The 15,804-nt window shown below is 50.3% G+C and overlaps 1 protein-coding gene and 1 non-coding gene across 3 annotated transcripts; one reads left to right on the forward strand and one right to left on the reverse strand.

Moving 5' to 3' along the window:
* Window positions 1-2,537: 2,537 nt before the first annotated feature.
* On the reverse strand, window positions 2,538-5,631 carry LOC128065105 (asialoglycoprotein receptor 1-like). Of its 2 annotated transcripts, XM_052658225.1 has the most exons (8): window positions 5,419-5,631; window positions 4,252-4,368; window positions 4,018-4,113; window positions 3,875-3,946; window positions 3,553-3,639; window positions 3,313-3,464; window positions 3,132-3,238; window positions 2,538-2,902 (listed from the first exon to the last, which is right to left on the reverse strand). In XM_052658225.1, the coding sequence occupies exons 1-8, from the start codon at window positions 5,483-5,485 to the stop codon at window positions 2,740-2,742; spliced, it is 861 nt and encodes a 286-aa protein (XP_052514185.1). In that variant the 5' UTR covers window positions 5,486-5,631; the 3' UTR covers window positions 2,538-2,739. The 2 variants fall into 2 exon arrangements, with proteins under 2 accessions (XP_052514185.1, XP_052514186.1); XM_052658226.1 differs by lacking the exon at window positions 4,252-4,368.
* Window positions 5,632-12,584: 6,953 nt separating this feature from the next.
* Window positions 12,585-12,680, forward strand: LOC128065735 (small nucleolar RNA SNORA1). Its single transcript, XR_008201112.1, has one exon. It is a non-coding gene; the product is annotated as a small nucleolar RNA SNORA1 (small nucleolar RNA).
* The last annotated feature ends 3,124 nt before the right edge of the window (window positions 12,681-15,804 follow it).

Raw genomic sequence — 15,804 nt, forward strand, 5'->3', positions numbered from 1 at the left:
GTTCACCCAAAACTATCACAACATTGTTAATCGGCTATCAGTTCAGTTCAGCCACTCAGTCATGTCCTACTCTTTACAACCCCATGGACTTCAGCACGCCAGCACTCCAACTCCCAGAGCTTGCTCAAACTCATGTCCATTGAGTCGGTGATGCCATCCAACCATCTCATCTTCTGTCGTCCCCTTCTCTTGCTGCCTTTAATCTTTCCCACCATCAGGGTCTTTTCCAATGAGTCGGCTCTTTGCATCAGGTGGTCAAAGTATTGGAGCTTCAGCTTCAGCATCAGCCCTTCCAAAGAATACTCAGGACTGATTTCTTTTAGGATTGACTGGTTTGATCTCCTTGCAGTCCAAGGGACTTTCAAGAGTCTTCTCCAATACCACAGTTCAAAAGCATCAATTCTTTGGCACTCAGCTTTCTTTATGGTCCGACTCTTACATCCATACAAGAAAAACCATAGCTTTGACTAGACGGACCTTTGTCAGCAAAGTAATGTCTCTGCTTTTTAATATGCTGTCTAGGTTTGTCACAGCTTTCCTTCCAAGGAACAAGCGTCTTTTAATTTCATCGCTGCAGTCACCATCTGCAGTGATTTTGGGGCCCAAGAAAATAAAGTCTCTCTGTTTTCACTGTTTCCCCATCTATCTGCCATGAAGTGATAGGACTGGATGCCATGATCTTCATTTTTTGAATGCTGAGTTTATGTTAAGTTGAGTGTTAATGTTGAGTACTAATCAGCTATACCCCAATGCAAAATAAAAAGTTTATATTAAAAATAAAATAAGAAAAAAAGTTTAAAATATATGAAAAAGATGGCACTAACCAGAAGACCACTGCATGACCCATTTCAAGGTGATTGTCGGAGCTAACTCTGTTGTTGTGCACGTAACCCCTGCCCCACCTATGTACCCATGAAACTCCCCTTTAAAATCTCTTGATCGGCAAGGAGGAGTTGATTTTTTGGGATATGAGTCACCTTCTTCCCTAGATTGCCAAATTCCTCAGTGAAGTCATAGTTCCTTTTACTCGTCTCTCAGTATTGTATTCTTGAACTCCCTGATGTTCAAGCTGCTTTTAGAAAAGGCAGAGGAACCAGAGATCAAATTGCCAACATCCGCTGGATCATGGAAAAAGCAAGAGAGTTCCAGAAAAACATCTATTTCTGCTTTATTGACTATGCCAAAGCCTTTGACTGTGTGGATCACAAGAAACTGTGGAAAATTCTGAAAGAGATGGGAATACCAGACCACCTGACCTGCCTCTTGAGGAATCTGTATGCAGGTCAGGAAACAGCAGTTAGAACTGGACATGGGACAACAGACTGGTTCCAAATAGGAAAAGGAGTACGTCAAGGCTGTATATTGTCACCCTGCTTATTTAACTTCTATGCAGAGTACATCATGAGAAACGCTGGACTGGAAGAAACACAAGCCGGAATCAAGATTGCCGGGAGAAATAGCAATAACCTCAGATATGCAGATGACACCACCCTTATGGCAGAAAGTGAAGAGGAACTAAAAAGCCTCTTGATGAAAGTGAAACAGGAGAGTGAAGAAGTCGGCTTAAAGCTCAACATTCAGAAAATGAAGATCATGGCATCCAGTCACATCACTTCATGGGAAATAGATGGGGAAACAGTGGAAACAGTGGCAGACTTTATTTTTGGGGGGCTCCAAAATCACCGCAGATGGTGACTGCAGCCATGAAATTAAAAGACGCTTACTCCTTGGAAGAAAAGTTATGACCAACCTAGATAGTATATTCAAAAGCAGAGATATTACTTTGCCGACTAAGGTCTGTCTAGTCAAGGCTATGGTTTTTCCTGTGGTCATGTATGGATGTGATAGTTGGACGGTGAAGAAGGCTGAGCGCTGAAGAATTGATGCATTTGAACTGTGGTGTTGGAGAAGACTCTTGACAGTCCCTTGGACTGCAAGGAGATCCAACCAGTCCATTCTGAAGGAGATCAACCCTGGGATTTCTTTGGAAGGAATGATGCTAAAGCTAAGGCTCCAGTACTGGCCACCTCATGCGAAGAGTTGACTCATTGGAGAAGACCCTGATGCTGGGAGAGATTGGGGGCAGGAGGAGAAGGAGATGACCCAGGATGAGATGGCTGGATGGCATCACGGACTCGATGGACGTGAGTCTGAGTGAACTCCGGGAGTTGGTGATGGACAGGGAGGCCTGGCGTGCTGCGATTCATGGGGTCACAAAGAGTCGGACACGACTGAGCAACTGAACTGAACTGAGATGAGCAACTGAACCTGAGTTCAGTAACAAATCAGTAATAAGGCTATTTTACAGCTGAAACACAGAAAGCAGACTAGCTTGCCCTAACTTGTATACCTGTAAATAACAAATCCAGGCCTCTTGGCCCAAAGCGCAGACAGTTTTCAGGATGACCCATTGCCTGCCCAAGACTTCCTAGTGCTGACCAGCCCACTCCCGTTTCCTAATCCCCAGCAAGCAGACAACTCAATGTTTTGTGTATTTCTTTTCTTTTTACTCTAAAAAAATCCAGTTGACAGTAATAACTTGCAAACCATAGAAAGCAGCATAGGTTTCAATCTCCTTGCCCCTCTAAACATCATTCTACATTTCTCAGACACTATCCTTCCCCTTTCCCTCTAAAATCTTAGATGAAAATCCAGAAGCCCCTAGATAGAAGGGCCCCAAACCAGGACCCCTAGGGCAGGTAAAGGCATTGAGGAAATAAATTAGGGGAGAGGAGGCTCTTAGCTGTCATTGCCTCTGTCCCGACGGGCCTCACAGACCCAGCGGTAGGACCTCAAGCAGATGTCATCATTCCAGCGGCCCTCCGCCGTGAAGTGGGCACAGTCTTCACCCCCTCCGAGCCCATGCCCATACCAGTCGTCTGGCTGCTCTGGTGCCCAGTTCCTAAAGAGACCAGAGAGACGTGAACCCCAGCACCTGAGACCCTGAGCCCAGCCGTGGACCCCTGGCCCCCAGGACCTGCCAGGCTGGGATGATGGGCCAAAGATGAAGGGGCAGAGCCTCGGGGGTGAGACTCTGAGCCCAGCCATGGACCCCCCGCCCCCGGGACCTGCCAGGCTGGGATGATGGGCCGAAGATGGAGGGGCAGAGCCTCGGGGGCGCACACACTTACTTGAAGCTCGTCTCGTAGTCCGTCCCGTCCACCCATTTCCAGGGCCCATTTTGATCCGTGAGGCCTATCCAGGTACTTACAGGGCCCATGTGGTGCTGTATAAATTTCTGGGGAGAGAGGAAAGCTGGTGACCTCTCCTTAGACCTGCCAACCTCCCAGCCGGGCCCTACTAGAACCTCACCTGCTCCTCCCAGGAGCCCACCACCACCAGGTAGGCGTTCTCCAACTCGCAGTACTTCTCAGCCTCCGGCCAGGACTTCCCCGAGCGAGAGAACCAGTAACAGCTGCCTTCATAATCGATCCAGTTCACTGGGCAGCAGGCATTTTCAGAGCCTGGGGTGGGAGTCAGAGAGGGTGGTGAGGGGCTGAGGGGAAGTGGGTTGGGCAGGCAAGCAGGACTGGGCAACCCCCACCCCCTCACCATTGCCCTGGAGGACAGCCATCTGACAGCTCAGGCTTCGCAGGTCAGACACAAACTGCTTCACGTGGAGCAGCAAGCTGGAGTGATCTGGGGAGACAGAGGGCAGAGGGGGAGGGGCATGAGGGTAGGGGAAGGCAAGAAAGCCACGATGAACACTGGGGCCTGGGAAGGTTCTGTCATCTGCCTACTGGGGCGTGAAGACAGATCGCAGATACTTCTGCCACAATGCCCCTTGGTTTGGTCTGAGAGACCACTGTATCCTGCAAGCGCATGTGCACTCACACACACACACACACACACACACACACATATCCTCGCTGACCTGCATTCAGTTCCTGCTGCTGTTTCTCCAGCTGGGACTCCAGGGACTTCACCTTTCTGCCCACATTTCCTCCTAGGGGAGAGACTTGCTCAGTGTCTCAATGGCCCTACTGTTCCCAGCCTCCCAGCCCCAGCCCTCCTCACCCTGAACGCTCAGGGCCTTGACCTTGGCCTCTGTGCTCACTGTGAGGTTGCTGAAGGTCTCTCTCAGGGCGCTGAGCTCCTCCTGCAGCTTGGAGTCTGGGCAGAAGAGGGTGCAGACAGGGCAAAATGAGGGGGCTGCTTCCCACATCACAGCAGCCAGCTCTTCCGCCCCCCGCCCCTCACCATATCACCTTGCTCCCTTCCCAAACACCCCCTACCCACTGGGGAACCCACTCTGGGATCCGATCACACAGAGAACGACTAGCAGCAGGAGGCTAAGGCCCATGGAGACCAGGAGGAGGCTGGGTCCGGTGCAGAGACGCCGACTGAATGAATGAGGAGGAGGCGGCCCTACAAGAGAGGAGGTCAGGCACTCAGGGATAGATGGGAGCTTGGGGCAGCTCTGGGGTCCTAGGAGGAGGGCAGCCTGAGCATCCTCTAGGAGACTAGGAGGGACTTTATAGATGAAGAAATCTGGGCGGTAGGTGACCAAGAGGAGCTGGCTGCATCGAGAGGTGAGAAGGGATGCGAATCTTTCTGCGGGAGCCCTATCCAGGCTCTAGGCTTTTGCTGGCACCTAGTGGCCAGATCGAGTCACTGCCGCATCAGAACGCAGAGCCTGGAGAAGGGAGTTTGCAAGCTGGAGACTGGGGCCGAAGGGGTCTAGCAGGTGGGGCAAGAGAAACGGGTTTCTTGTTTTCCCCGTGAATCCCACTCCTCTTTGTCTGGGCGCAGGGATGCAGAGTAACCAGACTTCAGGTCGACCAAGTTGTGCCCACCCGGGAGCCCTGTCTCAGTGAGCTGAAATGCGGGGGCTTCCCCTCCGTTTTTGCTGGTAGTCCTTTCCCCCATCGAAGGGCACTGCCCACTCCCTTCTGCCAAGCGTTCCATCCTGGCTCAGCCCCAACAGAAACATCTCTGCTCGCAGGAGAAAGAAAGAGGGCTTGACTCATCCTCCTCCTGCCAGAGCTCCCTGAGGCCCGCCACAGAAATTTTCTCCTTGACCCAAAGGATCCCTGACACCTGTGCACTCATACATACTCACACTCACACACACACTCACACACATACGCTTGGCCAAGGCTCACGGGTGTTGGAAGAGGAACGAAGAAGAGGGTCTAACTTCTTGCAGTTAACCCCCACATCCGCTGGGCAACCCCCTCCCCAGGGTCCTGAGAAGTCAGTGACAAGGCGAAGGGCAGGAGAATCATGAAGGAGCCTGGGGACAACTGCCACCAAGAAAGGGTCTCCAATCCTACACCCTGCACCTCCCCTAAGAGGGGTGGCTCAGACACCACCAACCTTGTGAGCCGGGCAGACCCAGGGAGAGGCGGGGTCAGGGAAGGGGGCGAGAGCCACCTAATACTCGCCTTGCAGAAATGGGGGGAGGTGTCCCCTTACTTTTTCTGTGCTGATGGTCATTCTCCTCATTGTCCAGATGCTGAAGATCTTGATACTCCTTTGTCATGGTGGGGACGGCTGGGCCTGGGGCCAGGTCAAGGCTGGGGTTAGGGGTGAGGCAGGGGCTGAAGAGCTTGGGTGTGGGGTTCGGTCCCTTTCCAGGTGATCAGCCACTGCGTGGAGACCTTTCTTTTCGCTTGCGTTCCCTCCAGGCCTGACATCCAAAATCTATCTTCTGAAGTTTTTCTACTCCGTCTCCACCCCTCCGGATATGGATCTCATTCATCCCCTCCCCCACCCCACTCCACAGTTAGTTCCGCCACCTCCTTTCTTCCCCCCACCCCCCTTTCTTCCCCTTTTACTTGCCAAAGGTCTCAAGGTTGACTTGTGGGTCCCTCAATGCTGCGCAGATCCCAGGCTAAGAAACAGGCTAAAGCCTGGATAATTAGCACTGACAGCCCTGGGTGGTGGGAGGGGAGGGGGCAGGGTCCATTCAAGGGCCCTGAGCCCTGTGCGTCTGCCTGTCTGTATGACTGTGTCCAAACACACCAAACCTGGCATCTCCAGTGCCCGGGACTTTGGACGTAAACAGAGGTAGAAATGGATTTGGAACTCACGGAGGGTGTGGGGGTGGGAGCAGGGGTGGGTTGCCTCACTTTCCTTCCCAGGGGTGGAGAGTCTCCTTGTTCTGTCCCCTATCCTTGCATGCAGCCATCCCACTTAAGGAACTGTTTGGGAGAGGTCCAGACCAGGAGGGGCCGGGGTGCAGCTGGCTGGTTCCCCTCTGCCCCACTCCCCTTTTACTTCCTGTCTCTGAATTTCCCAGAACTGTTGATTTCTCCAAATATCTCTGACCAGGATCAGAGGGGCCGAGCTCTGCTCTTTCCCAATCCAGACCTATGACCCTGGCATCTGAGCCGGGGCCTGGCTTCCTGGGGCTCAGCTACCAGACACCCCAGCCTGGGGCTGAATGGCTCTCCTGGGGAGTAAAGTCCTCCAAACTGCCTGGGGGTCAGGGGGTGGGGGCGGCAGGAAGGCAGGCTTTTCCCCGCTCAGCTGGATTAGTGCCAGCAAACCTCCACTGACTCCTCTGTGCTTCTCCCTTGTTGCCTGTGTCACTTCTGTTGTGTCAGACTGCGACCCTATGGACTGTAGCCCGCCAGGCTCCTCTGTCCATGGGATTCTCCAGGCCAGAATACTGGAGTGAGTTGCCATGCCCCTCTCCAGGGGATCTTCCTGACCCAGGGATCAATCCTGCGTCTCCTGCATTCCACTGAGCCACCTGGGAAGCCCTTTCCCTCATTACCTCCTCTCATTAGCCCCAGAGCACACCCCTATTTGATTCAGAAATGAGGAAACTGAGGCCCTGAATGGTAAGAGCTTATCCAGAATCCAAACAACAGAGGCAAGCCTGAGATGTGGACAGCCGGACTCCCAGGACCTGTGTGCTGCTCCCAGAACCAGGGTCCCATCCTGTCACCACAGCTGGGCCCCGGGGTCCCAGAGATACTAAAAGTGGTCCCTCACAGCCCCATTTGAGAGTTCACAGAGGGCTAAATTCTGGGAGTGTGTGGATTGGAATTATGCTAAATTAGAAACTGGGCTTCCCTGGTGGCTCAGTGGTAAAGAAAATCTCCCTACCAATGCAGGAGTCACAGGTTTGATCCCTCGTCCAGGAACATCCCACATGCCAACTAAGCCCAGGCACTGCAACTACTGAGCCTGTGCTCTAGAGCCCACAGGCCCTAGAGCCCACGCTCCACAAGAGAAGCCTCTGTAATGGGAAGCCTAGGCACCACTAGAGTGTAGCCCCCCCTCGCTGCAACGAGAGAAAAGCCCACACAGCCACTAAGACCCAGCATAGCCAAAAATAAAATAAGCAATAAAAAAAGTAAGAATTTGGATGATGTTAATGACGTTAGTAAGTCTTGCTTTAGACCCCAAATATGACATCATGGGAATCCTATGTTATGGATACTTCACTGAGAAAACTAGACTCGAGTTAGAAGAGTTTACATTATGTGAGATATTCAGGAACACGTCCCTTGCGTAAAATAAGTCCTGGCTGTACCCTCGTTTGTGACTTGAAAAGCCTCACGTTGTTTGCATGCACTGGGACTGTGGCCAGTAGTTTTGGTGACTACTGGGCTGTTGATTTGGCTTGCTCTCGTATTATCAGTTACAATCTGGTTTATTCAGGCAAACAAACCTACGCTGTTTCGGTCAGAATAGCAGTCACCCTTACAGGAGCGAGAATTGGAAGGAGTTTCTGGGTGATGGAAATGTCCCACTGCTTGATCTGGATGCTGGCTGCAAGGCTGAAAGTTTGTAAAATTGCCAAAACCCATACCCTGAAGATCTGTGCATTCTTCTATTTGCATATTATACTGGAATAAGATGTTCTTACAAGCTGGTTCTACCCTAAAGCCATGTTCCCAAAGCCATTGCTTAGGGAGCAGTCTGTGAACCAATAACGAAAAACACCCCAAAGTCAACAACTTTAGGGTGAGAGTCAGAGGTGATGAAACACCATGAGGAAAGCCAGATAAACAACATGAAACACCGGTGGCTGACTTACAAGCCAGCTCTCTCTGTGAGACCAGAGATAACCCTGAGAAACCAAGAAGTAGCTAAAAACAAAACAATGCCACATGGCGGTAGACACATGCACCCTGAGAACTCTTGACATCTATCCCTTTAAGAATATATACCTTGGGAATTCTCTGGTGGTCCAGTGGTTAGGACTCTGTGCTTTCATTGCAGCGGCAAGGGTTTGATCCCTGACTGGGGAACTAAGATCCTGCAAGCTGTGTAGCACAGTCAAAAAAAGAGAAAAAATATATACTTTGCAAGGTCTTCAGAGACAGAGCCTCATGTGTTCATTTTTTAGTGCACCCCAAAGGTAGTAGCTTGAAACGACACCCATTTATTAGCTCACAGCTCTGTAGGGCAGAAGTCCAAGAGGAACCCCAGCTGAGTTCCCAGCTCAGGGTCTCATGAAGCTGAGATAGAGGTGCTGGCAGGACCGTATTCATTTCTGGAGGCAAAGAAGAAGAATCTACTCTCAAATACGTTCCAGTTGTTGACAGAATCCAGTTCCTCGCAGCTATAGAACTGAGGACCCCGTCTCCTTGCTGACTGGCGGCTGGGGGCCACCCTCTGTTCCTCGAGGCCACCTGCCTTCCTCATCACATGACCCCTCCATCTGCAAAGTCAGCAACAGTGCCTGGTATCCTCCTGGAACTCCAGATCGCTCTGATTCCCCCTGTGCTCATGGGATTAGATTAGGCCCACCTGGAGACTCTTCCTGTCCTAAGGTCAGCTGTGTATACAACATACACAAAAGCTTAAGAATGGGAGACCAAGGGACTTCCCTGGTGGTCCAGTGGTTAAGACTCCATGCTTCCAATACAGGGGGTGCAGGTTCAGTCCCTGGTCAGGGAACTAAGATCCTGTGAGGTACAGTCAAAAACAGATCTTTTGAATTAAAAAAAATTTTTTTTTAATTAAAAAAAAAAAGGGAGTCAGAGGTGATAAAACACTTTGAAGAAAGCCAGATGAAGGACACAATACACTGGATGCTGAATTACAGGTCAGCCCCCTGTACGATATGTATGGCCATCTGTAAGTTTCACTACCTACAACATAATGATTGAGAGCGCCGGCAGCATGCTCACAGATGCTGGGGAGGACGGCGTTGAATGTCCGAGCCATTGTTAGAACTCCACCTCGTTATGCAGAGCAACCCTGTTCCCTCTGAGTACTCTTCCCCTCAGGATACCGAGCACCTGCAGAGAGCAATTCAGAGAGCCTGGGCTCCAAAACTGGGACTCCCACCTCCAGGGTGGTTGAGAAAGGCTCCCTAGAGGAGGTCTGTGAAGCCGGCCTGAAAGAACAGGAAGGATTTTATCAGTTGTAATAAGCAAGTTTCTCTTCAGTGGGCTAAACGGCCAGAGGGGTGGCTTGGGTCGCCCTGAGGAGAGCCTTGAATCTCAGGGGAAGGTAGCTTGAATGTCATTCAGGAGCACAGAGGTCTCCTGACTGGGAAGACATGCGCCCCAAGGGGGTCACAAGATCATCCATTAAGAGGGTGGCAAGAACATTTAGGGAATTTCCTGCCAGCCCAGAGGTTAGGACTCCATGCTCTCACTGCTGAGGGCCTGGACTCAATCCCTGGTTGGAGGACTAAAGTCTCAAAAGTTGTATGGTCCTGCCAAAAAAAAAAACCTTATATATGTTTTTATCTCTTTTCTTTAGATGTCTACTTGGGGATATGCATTATAATGTACATAATAGACTTGTACAGTGGTATACGTGTAATCTATTGCTGTAAAATGATCCCTCAAATCCTGAGCAATTTAAAACAAGGAATATTTATCATCTCAGTTTCTGGGGGTCAGGAGCCTAGGTGCAGCTTAGCCAGTTGGTTCTAGCTCAGAGTCTCTTCGGAGAAGGCAATGGCACCCCACTCCAGTACTCTTGCCTGGAAAATCCCATGGACGGAGGAGCCTGGTAGGCTGCAGTCCATAGGGTCGCTAAGAGTCGGACACGACTGAGTGACCTCACTTTCACTTTTCACTTTCATGCATTGGAGAAGGAAATGACAACCCACTCCAGTGTGCTTGCCTGGAGAATCCCAGGGACGGGGGAGCCTGGTGGGCTTCCGTCTATGGGGTCGCACAGAGTAGGACACGACTGAAGCGACTTAGCAGCAGCAGCAGCAGCAGAGTCTCTTATGAGGTTGCAGTCGGATGTCATTCAGTGCTTCATTCGTTTGAAGACTTGACTGAGACTGCAGGACCAACTTCCAAGGAGACCCACAGGACTGGCAGGTGAGTGCTGACTGTTGGCAGGAGGCCCCTCCACAGAAGTGCCTGAGCGCCCTCACAACATGGTAGCTGGCTCCCCCCAAAGCAAATGATCCGAGAGCACAAAGTGGAGGCTGAAATTTCTTCTATGACCCAGCCTCAGAAGTAATGCTCCATCATCTCCACAATGTCCTAATGGTTCCTCAGTGCAGAAGGGAACCACGCAAGAGTGTGAATGCCAGGGGTTGAGAATACTCACCCATCTTGAAAGGTGGCTGCCACAGAATGGCCAGAATTATTAGATGACTGAATATACACTGGGGGACACTCACCTGAAAGCATTTTACTGATGTTGGCACCTGAACAACTAAGTTAAAAGACTGACTACAGTGGCCCATGACATGTCAACCCACTCTAGTATTCTTGCCTGGGAAATCCCCAAGGGAGGAAGAGTCTGGCAGGCTACAGTTCCTGGGGTCACAAAAAGTCAGACATGACTCAAGTGAGTTAGCACGTACACACGCAGGCACAGGAGCCCGTGAGGAGCTGCAGGCAGGGTAGTGGTGAGGTCAGAGCTGTAAGCTGAGCAATGGCCTGGCTTTGGGGTGGCCAACGGGTCAGAGGTGCCCCCCCGAGAGGTAAAGCACTCGGCCAGGAGGCCACTGATCTGGTCCCAGTGAGAAAGTGTGAGGCTTGAGGCCAGAGAGGGAAGGTAACCCGGAGTTTGTAGAGGAATGAGTGGACCTCTGGAGACCAGAGATTTCTGGTGATGATAAAGCCAGAGTCCTGGGTGCTGCCCTGTGATGAGGACACAGTGTGAAGAAAGCAGCCCAGGATGGAGTTTCCTCCTGTGGGAAGAAGCAGAAGAAAGAGCCCTAGGAAGCGGGGGGTGACCTTCAGGGCCACATCTGGGGAACCCAAGTGCCAGATTAAAGACGGCCAAGGAGAAAGGGGACTGGGCCTCCTATCAGGGTGAGTCAGGAAGAGGGAAGTGCTTTTCTGGCAGCTGGAGGCAGAGCCCTGGGCAGCTAGAGGACGAAGAAAGGGTTGGTGGGGATAGGGTGTGTGTGGACACTGGGAAGGAAGGCTATTGATGGCCAGAGGTCCCCAGGAAGGATGTAAAGGGGATGGAAAACTAGTGCAGCAGAAAGAACCTGGAGGCCACTGTCAGACGGATCTGAGTTCATTCTATGTGGAAAGTGCTTTAATGCCCACCTGAGAGTCAGGTCAAGGTTAAATTAAGCTCATGAGTGGAAAGCCCTTAGCACAGTGGCACATACCAAGTGCTCCGTGCACACTACTTTTATCATTGTTATTAGCAGGACAGCCAAGAGTTGCATTATCTCAGAGCCTCTGCAGAAGGGGAGAGGGGAAGGCTGGTCAGCAGAGCAGGGCATGTCTTTCCCCAAATCCCAGAGGCTGTGAGCAACTTCCCTGGGACAGAGCTGGGGTCCTGGGGTGTCTCTCTGACACCCCAGGTGTCTCAGCACTCTCTGAGTGCTTTCAACCTGGCATTTGGAGTGGACCCCAGACACAGGTTGGAACTGTAGCCGCCTCTCATCACCCTGCAGGCTGCAGAGTCACATACCCCAGTAGAAGAGGCAATGACAAACAGCCAGAGGGGCACAGAGGAGGCTCAGCGCCGACCTTCCAAAAAGGGTGACCTGTGGTTCCCCAGGTCTAGCCAAGGCTAACTTGGCCTTAAGTGGAGGGAAGACAGGAGAGGCTGGAGAGATGCACTTGGGCTGGAAGGGCTCAGTGCCAGGAGTTTAAAATGTGACCTGATAAGCCCACCCAAGGGCTACAGCATGCCCTCCCTGGGACAGAGTGAGAGCCCACCTGTCCCACCCCGCCCCCTCCCATGGGTGGTCCTGGCCCTGGCTCCACTCTTTGGTGCTGGGACAGCCAGGATCCTGTGACCCAGGACTTCTCTGGGACTCCTCCTTCCTACTTCGATTTAGAGGGTGAAAATTTTAGGAAATTTTAAAGCTCCAAATGCTTCCAAGTTTATTTAACTTTCAATTTTATTCAGTAACAAAGAATAGATCAAGAGGCCAAGAGCAACCATCCTTTGGCCAGGCAGTGTGCCAAAGGTTTTATGTGTTTTTTTCCCTTTATTCCTTGCAAGAATCCAACCAGGTGGTTATTGTTGCCATTTAACAGCTAGGGAAACCGAGACCCAGAGGAGAGCAGCTCTTTGGCCAGTGAGTGACACCACATCTCTCATCTGAAACTCATGACCACCTCCTCCCTGGCTCTCTACTGCCCCCTATCATACCTTCTCCACCACGACCCTGGGCACCCTGGCCACTCCCATGTTAACCGCCCTCCAAGGGGACTTTTCACAGCGTTTATAACAGCCACGTGATGTTAACGTGGCTACATGGAGAACACAGGTTTTGCTTCCATCACTGTAATTTTATTGCAGTGGTGACAGTGAGACCTGTAACTTTTCTTTTTTTTTTTTTGCTAGGCTCATGAGTAAAAATTGGATATAACAAGGCTTTTCAATATTAGGAAAGATGAAGGAATAAATAGCAACCTACTTGCTACACTTAACTTCTAGAGTCTTAAAGTAAATTGCTTGAGGAAATCGGAGCCCAAAGATTACAGGCGGGGAATTTTTAAGTTTGTCCATATACCACTGGTGCTCAGAGGCTCAACTAAAAGAATTATGGGCTGACTTACATAACAGCTGTGGATTGAGCAAAACTTTTTGAAAGAGCTATCTTATTTTGAAGATTATGACTGTGGAGGAACCAAGGTGATTGGCAGTGGAAAGAATCAGTGGAATTTTAAGGAATGCGATTCATTAAAATTTTACTGACTTAGATAAATTTTGCCTATGTTATACACAATTCAAAAGAAAGAAAAAAAACTCTTTACACTTTAAAAAAAAACCCAGACTCCTCTGACCCACTTTGTACTTCTCTCTCTCCCCCAATCCTGCTCCACTCCCTGACCTCCTGCTCAACACTACAAACTTTTTCCTACTTCACTTCCTCTACCTGGCACACTCCCCCACCCCAGACTTTGTCCCCTCTCAACTCAAAGGCTGCTCCAAGATGAGACCTCCCTGACCAACTTGTCAACCAGCAAGGACACATCCCCAGCAGTCACTTCTTCAACAGAATCATTACCTTAAATTCCCTGAACACCATTACTTCCCACTGTCTGTCCCCATTGATGAGACCCAAGTGCCCTGAAAGCAGGGATACTGTGTCCCCAGCATTTCAACACTGCCTGGCACCAGAGGAGATTCAAAATAAGTATTTGTTGAAGGAAGTAGACGGGGGTGAAGAGAACACAGGTTTTTAAAAAATAATAAATTTAAAAATAAATAAAAGTGGTGAGGGGGGGAGTCAGCTTTTGAACGCACTGGAAAAGTCCCTAATGCTGGGAAAGATTAGGGCAGGAGAAGAGGGCGTCAGAAGATGAGATGGCTGGACAGCATCACTGATACGATGCACATGAACTTGGGCAAACTTTGGGAGATGGTGAGGTTCAGGCAGACCTGGTGTGCTGCAGTCCATGGGGTCGCAAAGTCGGATACGACTGAGCGACAATTGTGTGGGAACCCACTGTAAAGAGCTCTTTATAGATTTGGAAGAATTCATCCCAAACTGCTAACACGCTTCTCTCTAAGGGGTATATGGAATGAGATGGGGAAGGAACTTTTTTTAACCATATGTATTTCTATATTTATTTGCAGTTTTATAAGGTACATGTATCAGTTCTGTAATCTAGAACACAATGCATGCACAAGTAGGGGATTTTACCCCTTTTTGGTGAATTCTCCTTAACCCCTTAGATACAGACGCATTACCTGCACACACCTTCCTCAGCTCACAGCTTTCTCCCTTAGGGCCCAATGGTAGAGAATGTGAGCACAGCCTCAAACCACTTGCTCCTACACAGAACCATGCTAAAAGAAGGGTTATTGGGAAAAGTGGTGCTTTCCATCCAAGCAAGACCTCAGAATCACCTAGGAGGTTTCTTGAAAGGCAGATGGCTGGGCCCGGCCCCCAGGACTGGCCTCTGCTGGATCCAGCGCTGCTCAGAAAACCATGGGGCAGTCCAGAGAGGACCCTTGGTTTAAGGGTCACACCTCTGGGGATCTCTGCCTCTAGCTTTGAATCCAGTCAAACTAGGGCAGCCCCCACCATCCCAACCCCCTCCCATACCTACCTCCTCACCCCCATCACCTGAACACTGCCCCTGAGGGTTAGTCTTTTCCATCCAACTCTTAACTTTGTCAGAGATAGCTACAAAAACTGCCCTTTTGCACAGTTCAGGACTTAACCACCCCACCTCAGCCTTCCTTTCTGGGGTCCCTGAATGAAAGAGAAATGGGTAGGTGGGATCCCCCTCAGCGGCACCAGCAATGGCTCATTTATGCTGTAGTTGAGGCTGGAGTAAGAGGAACCTGTCAAGCATATGAACAGTGGCAGAAGGGAAGCTGGGAACCAGTATCCAACAGAGCACCTGAGAAGCTTCAGTTAGGACCGAAAGCCAGGAACATCTGACTCCCTAGAACCACATTTTCTCCTTTGTAATATATTTTATATGTATACATATATGCATGTATGCATTCTTAGTCGCTTAGTCATGTCTGACTCTTTGGGACCCCATGGACTGTAGTCTGCCAGCTCCTCAGTCCATAGGATTCTCTAGGCAAGAATATTGGAGTGGGTTGCCATTACCTTCTCTAGAGGATCTTTCCTGACCCAGGGATCAAACCAGCATCTCCTGCATTGCAGGCAGTCTTTACCGTGTGCACCAAGAGGGAAGCCCACATACATACATATATACACATATACATATATATAATGGACCATTTCCCTTTTTGCCTTGTGTACCAGGAAGTTCAGAAATCATATTCATCCTCATAGCTAACACATCTGTTTCTATTTTTATCTTTGGTATCACATTCTATTTCCTCACCCTTATTATCTGCAAAATTGCTTCAAATATCTCCTACAGAGAAGGGGCAGACATAGAGAAATTTAAAAAAAAAGAAATCCAATGAATAATTATGCAGCATTTCTTATGGGCACACTTCTGTGAAGGTCATTGCCAGAGCCCAGCTCTGTCCACAGAGCTCCATGAACATGAATGAACTGTCTTCTCTGTTTTTCTTTAGAGACTGACAGCAGACTCTAGGCTGCCTGACAGGGCTGAGACAGCTCAGAAGAGGGGTCAGGGCTGAGCTACATTTGCAGCTCCTCTTCCTGGCTCTATCAGGGACCTAGGATGGAATTCCATCCCCGTCCCCACCCCAGGCCCATTCTTTGCTAGAGCCTTCATCTGCAGATTCCTCCAAGGCCCCCTTCAGGCCACTCTGTTCTGTCTGTGGGGAGGTGGGGGAGGTGATGGGTGTTCCAGGAGAAGGGTCTGACTTTACCAGACCCATCCCTATACTCCCACCCGGTCTCCCTCCTCACCCGGGTCCCAAATAACCAGGCCACACACTGGGTTTCAAGTATCCGTCTCTTCCTTTCACTCTCTCGAAAGAAAAAATAAATAAATTGCAGAAGGCGGCAGCATTTCCAGTCTTCCCCTGGCTCCCAGACACCCA

The sequence above is a fragment of the Budorcas taxicolor genome, chromosome 19, assembly GCF_023091745.1.
Source record: "Budorcas taxicolor isolate Tak-1 chromosome 19, Takin1.1, whole genome shotgun sequence".
Classification (NCBI taxonomy): Eukaryota; Metazoa; Chordata; class Mammalia; order Artiodactyla; family Bovidae; genus Budorcas; species Budorcas taxicolor.